The 11,653-nt window shown below is 39.0% G+C and overlaps 4 protein-coding genes across 5 annotated transcripts; 2 read left to right on the top strand and 2 right to left on the bottom strand.

Moving 5' to 3' along the window:
* Nucleotides 1-109: 109 nt before the first annotated feature.
* LOC106348957 (NADH dehydrogenase [ubiquinone] 1 alpha subcomplex subunit 2) lies at nt 110-1,422 on the bottom strand. The gene is made up of 3 exons (XM_013788800.3): nt 1,249-1,422; nt 1,021-1,127; nt 110-385 (listed from the first exon to the last, which is right to left on the bottom strand). The coding sequence occupies exons 1-3, from the start codon at nt 1,332-1,334 to the stop codon at nt 282-284; spliced, it is 297 nt and encodes a 98-aa protein (XP_013644254.1). The 5' UTR covers nt 1,335-1,422; the 3' UTR covers nt 110-281.
* A 172-nt stretch (nt 1,423-1,594) lies between these two features.
* LOC106348956 (eukaryotic peptide chain release factor subunit 1-1) lies at nt 1,595-4,148 on the top strand. 2 transcript variants are annotated; one of them, XR_002660090.2, is made up of 3 exons: nt 1,596-1,723; nt 2,391-3,832; nt 3,902-4,148. XR_002660090.2 is itself a non-coding variant. In XM_022706297.2 (2 exons), the coding sequence occupies exon 2, from the start codon at nt 2,397-2,399 to the stop codon at nt 3,699-3,701; it is 1,305 nt and encodes a 434-aa protein (XP_022562018.1). In that variant the 5' UTR covers nt 1,595-1,723; nt 2,391-2,396; the 3' UTR covers nt 3,702-3,972. The 2 variants fall into 2 exon arrangements, 1 of the variants encoding a protein (XP_022562018.1); XM_022706297.2 differs by having other exon boundaries at nt 1,595-1,723; nt 2,391-3,972.
* A 472-nt stretch (nt 4,149-4,620) lies between these two features.
* LOC106348954 (DNA repair RAD52-like protein 2, chloroplastic) lies at nt 4,621-6,021 on the top strand. Its single transcript, XM_013788798.3, has 4 exons — nt 4,621-5,168; nt 5,254-5,291; nt 5,364-5,455; nt 5,715-6,021. Exons 1-4 carry the CDS (start codon nt 4,819-4,821, stop codon nt 5,850-5,852), a joined length of 618 nt encoding a protein of 205 aa, XP_013644252.1. The 5' UTR covers nt 4,621-4,818; the 3' UTR covers nt 5,853-6,021.
* BNAC07G26220D lies at nt 5,926-8,553 on the bottom strand. Its single transcript, XM_013788797.3, has 10 exons — nt 8,182-8,553; nt 8,046-8,115; nt 7,843-7,967; nt 7,608-7,716; nt 7,452-7,515; nt 7,313-7,368; nt 7,086-7,193; nt 6,717-6,866; nt 6,425-6,595; nt 5,926-6,301 (listed from the first exon to the last, which is right to left on the bottom strand). The coding sequence occupies exons 1-10, from the start codon at nt 8,388-8,390 to the stop codon at nt 6,068-6,070; spliced, it is 1,296 nt and encodes a 431-aa protein (XP_013644251.1). The 5' UTR covers nt 8,391-8,553; the 3' UTR covers nt 5,926-6,067.
* Between the last annotated feature and the right edge of the window lie 3,100 nt (nt 8,554-11,653).

Here is an 11,653-nt window from a genome sequence, read left to right as displayed (position 1 = left end):
ATATCGGGAATAAATCACAAACCTCACACAAATTAAATTATAATTGCTCTAAGTGACCTCTACACCTATCATGTTTATTTAGATCCTCTTTCTAATATGTTTTCAACAATCATACGGAAGGTTCATTTGATAACAAGTTCAAGGAGTACAAACAAAAACGAAAGGCGATATGACACCCAAGTAGTTGCAAAGTAATAGAATAACAGGAACAGTCAAGATTGAATGTGTTTCAAGTTTGTATCTTATTCGGGATCATCTCAGGTTAAAAAAAAAAAAACCTTTTAGGCTTTTGTAGCTCCTCCGGCTTTCACAAGGTCTTCAAGAGACTTGAGAATCTGTGACTCGTTCATACCATCCAAGTTTACACACCTCTCCACTCCCATATCTACCACAAGTAAGCCAAGGCACAAGTTAACGAAGACACAACAAACAGATGATACTAGTTGCCAAAGTCGAATACAAGAACAACAAAAATGTTGGCCCATTACGCACAAGCGCTACTTTCACCTAACCCCCTATAACAGTCATGAAAAGGCGGATTTTTGTTAAACAATTGTTGAATGATCCTCTCTGAGCTCAAAGCTAACAACTTCCTAAACATACTCATTTGCATGAGCACAGATTCTCTGTATTGCAGGATAAGAGACATGATTTCCAGTACTATTTATTTTCACACCACGACAGATTCAAGATGATAAAGTTCTCTTAACAGAAGATGGCCTCAATAATTTTAGCTGCTCAAAACCAGAAGAAAAGAGAGGAACAACAACAGTAGGAACACAAAATATAATTTTGGCAACCACATCAAAGTCAAACATAAGAAGAAGTCGCATTCTCTATTATCTAGCTAGCAATGAGAATGACCAGTTCCCTAGGGGTTACACACAGCAATCAATTCATGTAATCATCTAAGCGGCTAGGCACTATGCAGATGATCTTAAAAGCACAAAACCAAATATGCATAATCGTTGCTACACACAATACATTATCATCGATAGCCAAGGTTTTAAAGGATAATACCATATCTGGCCCACATCTGAGGCTGGATCCCACTGCATTCGCGGATCAGGAAAGGGAACTTAGGGTTCAGAGTCTTCAAATCTTTGTAATTCTTCTCCACGAACGTCCTGAAACGAATCAAAACCCTCTTCATACACAATTGAAAACCCTAAAAATGGTCTATCGAATTCGCCGATCTCGCAGATTTTGGTTTGATCAAAAGACGAAAGAATGAAGATGGAGAGAAACCTGGTGGAAGCGCTAGCTGGGGAAGATTGGCAGAGGAGAATCCTGAGCTCTTTGAGAGACTTCGATATGTTTCCTCTCCATGCCATCGCTCCTACTTCTTCTTCCTCTCCTTCTACAGTTGTACAAATGACGAAACTCTCTGTGCGGGTGGGAATTGAAAAAGGAAAATGGAAATGTTTAAGATATTGGGCTTAGGCCCATTAAGAGAGTCCATTAAGGTCGGTTAAAGGTTGGGGTGACTTACGTCTCTGCATAAACAAACATTATAAATACTTTATTGGGCTTAGGCCCATTAAAAGAGTACAGTAAGGTCGGTTAAAGGTTGGGGGGTGACTAGGTCACGTCTCTGCATAAACAAACAATATAAATACTCTTTCTCTGCCACAACATTGATTGCTTTCAGACACGGAAAAAAAAGCTCTCTCGAAGGAATACGCAATCCCTCTCCTTCCCTCTCGCGTGAGCTTTTCTTCAGGTGATTTTCCGATCTTCATCTTTTGGGGATGTTCTTACGTTTTGCTAATTGTTTGATTGATAATCGCTCGTTTCGATCTATCAGATCGCGTGATCTGATTGCTTGTTTGTATGTGTTCATTGTTATTTCTTTTGAGGAATTTTTGATCTCTAACTGTAAATTGTCTTTCGGATTTTTCTTGCGATTAGGTAGGTTTCATGAGTTGAATATTATTTTATAAGATTGTGTGTGAGCAAAACTTATAATCTGGGATCTACTTTACTTTTTTATATTATGATTTATTATATGGTTTCTGTTTTGATTATCTTGAATCGTATTTTTAGGGTTCAGTTATGCCCTTTTCTCATGATTAGGTCAGATGTTATATTAGATCAGCTATTCTTTAAGAGATTGTTTTTTGGAGAACTTATTTAAAGGGTAGATCTACGACTGCTATGTTCTTTACTCTTTGTATAGTCTGTTAAAATCATATTTAATCCTTCATGTAAATTTTTACGGTGAAATCATATTCTGATTACTGCATTAAGAATTTTGGTATTTGGATGAATTGATTTGGTCTTACGACAGTATTTGATTGAGGATTATGTTTCTCTGCTCGAGTTCTATTTCCTGAGTTGATTAACATGTTTATCGGTATTAACTAGCTTCTGTTCTGTTGTCTTTACAGGTTAAAATGGGAGACAATCATGGTGACGACAAGAACATTGAGATATGGAAGATTAAGAAGCTCATCAAGTCCCTTGAAGCTGCCAGGGGCAATGGAACTAGCATGATCTCCCTCATCATGCCTCCGCGTGATCAGGTTTCTCGTGTCACTAAGATGTTGGGCGATGAGTATGGAACTGCTTCCAACATCAAGAGCAGAGTCAATCGCCAGTCTGTTCTGGGTGCCATCACCTCTGCACAGCAAAGGCTGAAACTTTACAACAGGGTCCCTCCCAACGGTCTTGTCCTCTACACTGGAACCATTGTCAACGACGAGGGCAAGGAGAAGAAGGTTACCATTGACTTTGAGCCTTTCAAGCCCATCAACAACACTCTCTACCTCTGCGACAACAAGTTCCACACCGAAGCTCTGAATGAACTGCTGGAGTCTGATGACAAGTTTGGTTTCATTGTGATGGACGGGAACGGGACTCTCTTTGGAACTTTGAGCGGTAACACCCGCGAGGTGCTCCACAAGTTCTCTGTTGATCTTCCGAAGAAGCACGGGAGAGGAGGGCAGTCTGCTCTTCGGTTTGCGCGTCTGCGTATGGAGAAGCGTCACAACTACGTGAGGAAAACCGCCGAGCTCGCCACGCAGTACTACATCAACCCTGCGACTAGTCAGCCTAATGTGTCTGGTCTGATACTCGCCGGTTCTGCCGATTTCAAGACTGAGCTGAGCCAGTCTGACATGTTTGATCCCCGGCTTGCTGCCAAGATACTGAACGTGGTGGACGTATCATACGGAGGAGAAAACGGTTTCAACCAGGCCATCGAGCTTTCATCTGAGATCCTTGCCAACGTGAAGTTCATCCAGGAGAAGCGTTTGATAGGCAAGTACTTTGAGGAGATAAGCCAGGACACGGGGAAGTATGTGTTTGGCGTGGAGGATACTCTGAACGCTTTGGATTCAGGTGCTGTTGAGACGCTAATCGTATGGGAGAACCTTGACATCAACAGATATGTGTTGAAGAACAGCACCACTGGTGAGACTGTGATTAAGCACCTGAACAAGGAGCAGGAAGCCAACACTGAGAACTTCAAAGTCGACAATAACGACTTGGACGTGGAGGACAAGATGTCGCTGCTGGAGTGGCTGGCTAACGAGTACAAGCGTTTCGGCTGTGCGCTGGAGTTTGTGACGAACAAGTCGCAGGAAGGGTCTCAGTTTTGCAGAGGGTTTGGAGGAGTAGGAGGGATACTTCGTTACCAGCTTGACATGACTGCATTTGATGAGGATTTGGATGTTTATGATGACGATGAATCTGAATAGCAATCAATCAAGTCATCAACATCGCTGGTTCAGGGAGAAGGTCCACCACCAAGCTTGAACCAGTCTGCGTGGGCTATCGAGGTCGCGCTGAAGAAATTGGAAATTAAGTGAAGAAGCATCTTTTTCGAAAGGTAAAAGGATATCTATTTGAAACCTAGGTTTTTGTTAAGAATGCTTTGCTTAAGGTGGTGTTATAACAGGTGAAGAATGAAGAAACTGGTGGAGAGTGAAGAAGTCTTGCTACGGTTTACCTTTGTTATGTCTGAGACATCTATTATGGAGTTTTTTTTCTTTTGGGTTGGTGTTTTTCTTATCGACTAGTATGCTCTCTGTGTGAGAGGAAACGTTTAGTGATTTGGGTTTTTACTATTTTCTCAATTGCTTAGCATGGGTGTTTTATGACTTTGGATTTGTTGAATAAGTTGGGGACGACCAACACTTTCTCTATCTCGGTCTTTGTTTTGATTAAAGCTTCTTTGCCCTTTTTGTAATTCAAGAATGTTTCAGAGCTGCAAGCGAATTTCGTTAGAGAATTGGGATTCTGTTTAGGCCCTGTTTAGCGCTCGACTTAAATTTACAAGAAATCTGAAATTGATACTCATGCTTGGATAGGTTCTTCCAGGCTCTAGAGCCAAATACATGCCACTGGAACAGAACTTCTAACTCCACCAAATGTTCAAACTACCCTGGCTAACTTTGACGTAAGATTTTTGGGAGGAAAAATTCATATTTCATAACATTTAACATTTCTAGCTCAATTAGAAAACTATTCTAAGATGTTTCATTACTTTTTTCTTTGTTCAATAGATGTTTCATTATTTTAATCATTATATTAATATGGCATGAGTAAATAAAAAACAAATGAATCCGTGATAGTTGATTCATTTATTGATCATTATTGTAAATCAAAAACTGAAGTCAAATACTAATAAAAAGAAACTTAAAAGGGGTTGGTTGGTTTGAGTTTCCCCACCTATCCCACCTTCACCTACTACAAAGAGGGAAGAAAGCAGCACGTTAAGTAGCGGACAAATCTCGTCTCACTCTTTTCCTGTTCTGTCTTAAATCAGAGTTTTTGCTCCTTTCTCCACTCATCTCTTCGCTAGAAACAAAAAAAATGGCTTTGCAAATGCAGACCTCCACTACGATCTTCAAAAACCCCACACCATCTACTGCCGCCGATGCGCTCACTGGAAGATTCTTCCCAGCAACTGTCGCGGTTCGCCGGGAAACGTTAACGGCGTGGCGTGGAGTCATATGCAGCAGCGGTGGAGTTGGAGACGCCGGGAAGAAAAAAGCGGTACCTAACTCGAACTACGTAGTGCCTTTGGACAAGTTCTCGTCCTCTTCCTCCATCACTCGGCCTTTGATTGAGATACTTCGCGATCTCAACAAGAAGATCCCTGATAACATCGTCAAGAGCCACGATCCTGGATCCAGTGCTGCTTCTTCTGGCTTTATCCCTTGGTACTCGATTTTGATCCCTTCACTAATTTAAATCTTTGTTGCTGCTGCTGCTTCTCGATCTGAACTCTTGGAGTTTTGTTTGTAGGTTCCATGCTAATCGTATGCTCAGCTTCTACGCACCTGGTCTGTACCACCGAACATTGCATCTTGTACTTTTCTCTGCAGAGACTAATCTTATTCTCTTTTGTTCTTAAGGTTGGTGTGGGGAGGTTCGTGACGTCATTTTCTCAGAGAATGGTAATGTCACTGTTGTTTATCGTCTTACCATTCGTGGCTCTGATGGTGAGGTAAGACGCTCCTCCACATTCACTTTCTCTTCCTGTTCTGCCTCATTGTCTCTTCCTAGAGGAAAGACCCTGCTGGTATCCTTAGCTCATGTATCTTAATAGTAGCTTTCACAGTATACTATTATGTTAAAATCATTAAGAGCCGGTTTGTTTGTCTCGTGTTGCGACTTATGTAGATACATGACCAAGTTTTTTTGTGTCTTTCTTTTCTCTGTGTGTGACACTTTTCAAAAGAAGCTGAAGTTTCCATGTAATGCAGGCACACCGCGAATCGACAGGGACAGTAACGATCACTGATGATCACATCGAGGATCCAGTTGCTGCAGCTGAGGAAATGGCATTTTGCAGAGCATGTGCTCGATTTGGTCTCGGCTTGTATCTCTATCACGAAGAGTAGGCCCGTGTACACTTCAAGTGTGCTTACCGTTTTTGGTTGAACAAGTCTCTATCAACTTGTTGAGAGACCCTTATGCGTTCTAGAATGCTAAAATATATGTAATGATGTCTACAAACAAAGTTATAATAACATTATAAGCATATGATAATTCGGTCAACTTTTATGTATACATTTACCTGTATTTTTAGTTTACTTTGTGTACATGAGTAACAACACTATGATCTCAGAAGTTTTGGACCCATATTTGAAGCCATCCAAGATGTGATTGCATCCACGAGCTGGGCAAGATCTTTGGACGTGTATGCACGAAGAATCTTCGAGTCCATTCCAAGCGTACCTCCAACCTCTTTAGCTACAGACTCCCACGGTGTTCCAACAGCCATATTCGCCAAGAACTCACTTCCTCGGTTCACAGCGTCAGCCATTGCTGGTGGGACATCGGGAAGGGCCTGACCAGATACCAACATAAATCGCTTTCAATGTTACGACCTCATTCAGAGCAACAAAAAAAAGTTTCTGCTGTTCGGTGTTTTTGAAGAGTATCTTCACTGTGTTAAAACCGAACTCAGTACCTGTTGCAGAGGAAGACCGTGATCCCCTGGAAGTGTACGGATAGACATGTCTAGCTTTGAGCTTATGGATGATTCCACGCCAAGAACCTGGGCTAGGATTGGTGTTTCATCTATTGAATCATCCTCGAACTTTATCAACAGATTCCTTGAGATTCCATAGTAGGATCTTATCTGAAGATAAATTAGCAAGAATCTCTCAATTAGTAATGATGTAGTGTGATATATGGTTATCAAGACGAGATAAGGCTCCATGATGAAACATAAATACAAGAACATTATAGGGGTCACATACTAGGCGTCTTGTTTCTTCTGGTTTCGGAATAAAATCTTCTCTTCCTTTTACCAAGTCCATGTACAAGGGAGGGAGCTGTTCCACTAATGGTAGAATTTGCTTCATGATGGGAGGGCTGAGAGTTTCTAATTGCTTTCGGGTCATCTCTGCCTGCAAGTAGCTTTTGTTGTTAGTTATTTGCCAACAACATCAACAAAGAAAGAGGATAGACAAGGTAGAAAGCAGAGCTACTTAATGTGTCAAATATCAAAATTAGAGAAACAAAAATCATCAAGGAGTTAAGTTAGTAGAGTCATGACGGAACTTCTTAAGTTAGGAAACGAATTAGATCAAACACAATCACCGAAAGCAAAGGAATCAGAAGCTCACCCCAAGGCGGACTGTCGGCGATGTTGCAACCTGTGATAAGAGTGGTCCAAGGCTTTGAGCCATGGGGACGAGAACTGGGGAGAACAAAGGAATAGCTAAGCTCGCTTCCTGCAAAATTAGAGGTTCCATAAAGATTTCACCTTTACATGTTCTGTGATAGGTGTGACAGATCACATGGTCTTCATCTATTGGAAAGCTAGTCTGGGAAGTCTACAATATAAATTTACCTTGTTGTTGAATGCCATAAATACATTTCCATTTCGCTGAACAGCATACCTTGATCCTGAATTACAAGCAAACCAACTCAATAAAAAAAAAAAAACTAATGAGAGCTGAATCAGTTTTTTATACATTCACAATAGTTACCAATGAGAAGGTGAATGAGGGAACCCAATGAATGACCGATCCCAAAAGATGGAAGATCCTGCACCTGTTGAGAGGAAAGTAATTACTTATGTTCCAATATACGAACACCAATGTATGTTTATATCCAGGAGCAAAAAAACAAAGCTATTCACTCACAGATTCATGTAGAGATCGGCAGCATCTATCAAACTTAAATTGAACTTCATCGGCAATAGCGAAATGGTCAAAACCACTAGCATATGGTGTGGCAATAACCAAAACATCCCTGCACAACATGGACATAACAACTTAGAGAGTCAGACTAGTAGTATACCTTCTTTTAAATAAAAACTGATCAAAAGAATTGACTCAAATAATACAAGAATCATATTAAAAAAAAAAGCGTCCTTACTTCTCAGCTAATCTCTCAAGAAACAGTCGATAGGTAAGCTGAGGCGCTGCACCAACGAATATCCCTCCAATGAAATGAGCAACCATCTTTGGATTCGAGTTTCTAGGTCTGAGCACCCATGCTCCCTACAACACAAGCTCAGTGAATCAACACTCCATACAATACAGCCAAAGAACCATCAATCACCACCATTAAACACACACCTCTACTTCTGACCAGTCGGCGGTTCCAGCGAAGCTACTTTGAGATTGCTTGACAGTCTCTGTTAGCAACCTGAAGAATCGAGTCGAATCGATTCGTAAACAGTGAGATTAACGAAGAATCTGAAAGTGGCTTTACCTCTCGATCTCGCCGTAGACTTGGATTCCGGAAGGTTGAGGCCGATCCTTATTGGTGTTCTCCTGGTTGTCGCTGCAGAAGACTCTTCGTGAGACGCGCTCTTCGTCGAATCTGATCACCGAGAGTGGAGACCGGCGGCTGGAAGAGAAGTTACAGAGTCTCCGGCGGGGAGAGAAAGACGGCGGCGTCCAGAGGCCACAAGTAGTCATAGTTTGCAACGATTGGAGAGCTGAGCTGAAATCGCAATTCGAGGTTCTTCGTCGAGAGATTTGATTTTTGATTGGGTTTTTTTGAAATCGGAGTCGTGTACGTATCGGACTTCTATGACTGTAACAGCCTCTTTGTTCACTCCCTGCTTACGCAAATATTGTGTGAACAATTCACCCATAAATAATATATATATTTTTTAAAACAACTAGATTTTAATCCGCCTACATGTTAATTTTTTATAGACTTGAGTTTTTTATTTTTCACAAAATTTGAATGAGAACAAACAAAAAAATTACAGGTTCGATTCAGTCAAGTCTAGGCTAAAATATTCATACGGATTTTGTTTCTGGTCTATGTCCTAACCGAGATCCCATCACATATTTGAAATACCTGAAATTTCTTGTATATATTAGTTATATTTTTGTATTATAGTATATTTTTGGTATTATGAATACATTTTATGTTTTGGGTTAGAGTTTGCGGTTATGGTTTCGAGTTTAGGGTAAAAACAATCATATTTTCATAAATATAATTCGGGTAATCGGGTAATTTTTTTGGTAATTTCGACTCCTCAGATTAGATTTTAGATAAAATTTTGGATAATTGAAAATTTGTTATGAATCATGAAGTGGGTGGTCCATAACCTACACCATACAAGTTCAAGACTAGAGTTCATTAGAGGTTTACATTCAGCCACATGGAAGACCCATTCAACCTTAGTATTTATGAGTTTGACCATGTCATTATGTAGATTATCTTTGTAATCAATTCTCCCTTTGACTCCACCTTGTATGAACCACTATATATAGTGGTGTAAGCAATAAGAAATAGACAACACATTCTCACAAATCTTCTCTCAAATCTTAACACGTTGTCAGCACGAGACTCTCTCCACCGGAGCAATCCCATCCGCCGACGATCATCTCTTTTCCGGCCATCTCTTCCGGCCCTCAGCCTTGCTCCGCCGGCCAAATCTATCCCTCTCACGGTTTTCCGGCCAGCTCCTCCACCTCTCTCTCAACCAGCTCATCCGCGGATCAGCTCTCTCTCACGGTGGTCCATTCAGATCAATTTGGTGTTTTCTAAAAGGTAAACTAATCTATCCATAAAATCTAAGAACACCACATATCTGAATCCTGATTATTAGATCTATTTGAATCATAAAACTTATAAAAATCTATAGATCTAAAATTATCACAAATATTAATCTTGAATCTAAGATCTATATGAATCTTGATTCTAAAATTATTTGAATATCTAAAGATCTAAGAATCTTTAAAAACTTATAAAACTTATTAATAATTTAAGATTTATATGAATCTTGTTTCTAAGAACTATTTGAAATTATAAAAGATATTAGAGAAAATCATAAACCCCTTTTAGCTAGCAAGCCTTAAAATCGGTTCTCCTTTCTCCTATTTTGATCCGGCCTTAAATCCGGATTGACTAAAGGATTGAAACCCATAATCTTTGTTTGGCCGTATTACCGGCTGTATAGCCGGATGAATAAGCTGGCCATCAAAATCTTAATCCCATTCGATGTGCTTACCGATCCAAATCGGCCCTTATCCACATCAAAATCTCAAATCCCCTTGTTTGTTTTATAACCGAATATGTATCTTGATGGCCATTATACATATCAATTCCCTAAATCCTTTTTGCTTGATTTTTATCAATCCCCTAAACTCTAAGCAATAATCGGCTGAACCCCTAAATCCAAACCCGGCCATGATTTTTTTCCGGCCATGACCTTTTCTGGCCACAATCTTTTCAGCCATAATCTTTCAGTCAAACCCAAAGATATCAAAACTTAAATCCTAATCAGTGCATATCTTTGACCATTGATGTTTTATATTGTAACTGATCAAAATTTAAAACTTTTATGATTGTTTTAAATGCATATCTTTGACTAGGTAGTATTTATCAAAATATTATAACATATAGTCTTGATTTAAATAGTTATGACGTAGGCTAAAATAAATACTAAGTTGAAATCATTTGATCACATAGTTGTTTGTCAAAATTTATCTAAATCTAAACCGGCCTTGAAATCGGTTCATTATAGTTTGAACAAATGATATAAATTTATCTTGATCTAAAAACCAACCTTGAAAACTGATTTTGTGATGATTGAATTATATACTGATCATCTATACATACCTGATAGCATCTATTAGATCAAACATGGATTAGTAAATTGTTAGATCATACACATATCATGGACTGATCATTTTCATGCATCCACTTGTCATATAGTTTTATTAAAACTGAACATGCATACATATAATAGATCATTCTAATCATGGGGCATTTAAAATAAAATCTAAATTGGTTCATATTGCTTGCATCTAATTAGATTAAATCGGTTATTTTTAAAGTTAAGCATGTTTGTTTAATTTGAAAACATAAACCAGCTTTGAAACCGATTAATTGAAAATCTAATTGAATTTGTTCTAGACATATCCTGAAAATTATAAAATTTTCTTGTCTTGGTTTACCCTGTAAAAGGGGGAAAGAATCGGTTTTTGCTTTATGATCTTTGAAAACCAAATAGCCTCATGCATTAGGAATCACGTATAGATTGTTTAAGTCCAATGCTTAGTTCTGAACATGCATTCAGCTATTTCTTGATCCATGCATTTGCTTGATTTCATCCATCTTGTTTGATCTCATTTAATAAAATGATGATTGATCCTTATTCAAATTCTAAAGGGCCTTAATACCCTATATATATAATCAATCCAATTTGAATTATAATTAAAATATAATTAAAAGGATTACTAGATGCAATGATCAATTGATCATTCTCATACTAAGATTGCTTAAGCAAATAGATTATATGATTTGGGGGAAAACCTTATTGAAACCATATACATTGATTTATTCTATTGCTTACATAGAATTCTGAGTGCTTGAATTACTCGTTAAATATTCAGATGTCGAGATTTGAACCCTCAGATTAGTCTGCCATAAATCTCTCTGGAGATAATTACCTAGAATGGGTAAAGAATACTCTTGTTGCCCTGAGATCCAAAGGACTCGGACAATGCATCAATGAGTACAATGATATCATTGACAGTGAAAGGCATAGAGCTATAACGATTATTCGTTATCATCTCACTGAGGAATTAAGAGACCTGTATCTCCATGTTGAGGATCCTTGTGGCCTTTGGTTACAGTTAAGGAAAAGGTTCAAACCGGTATCGTGGCAAAAGGCCAACCATGAATGGGAGATCCTCAGATTCCAGGATTTTGAATCCGT

The sequence above is a fragment of the Brassica napus genome, chromosome C7 (assembly GCF_020379485.1).
Source record: "Brassica napus cultivar Da-Ae chromosome C7, Da-Ae, whole genome shotgun sequence".
In the NCBI taxonomy this organism is placed as follows: Eukaryota; Viridiplantae; Streptophyta; class Magnoliopsida; order Brassicales; family Brassicaceae; genus Brassica; species Brassica napus.
The sequence above is the reverse complement of the archived record's forward strand: the minus strand, read 5'-3'. Positions and strand labels throughout refer to the sequence as shown.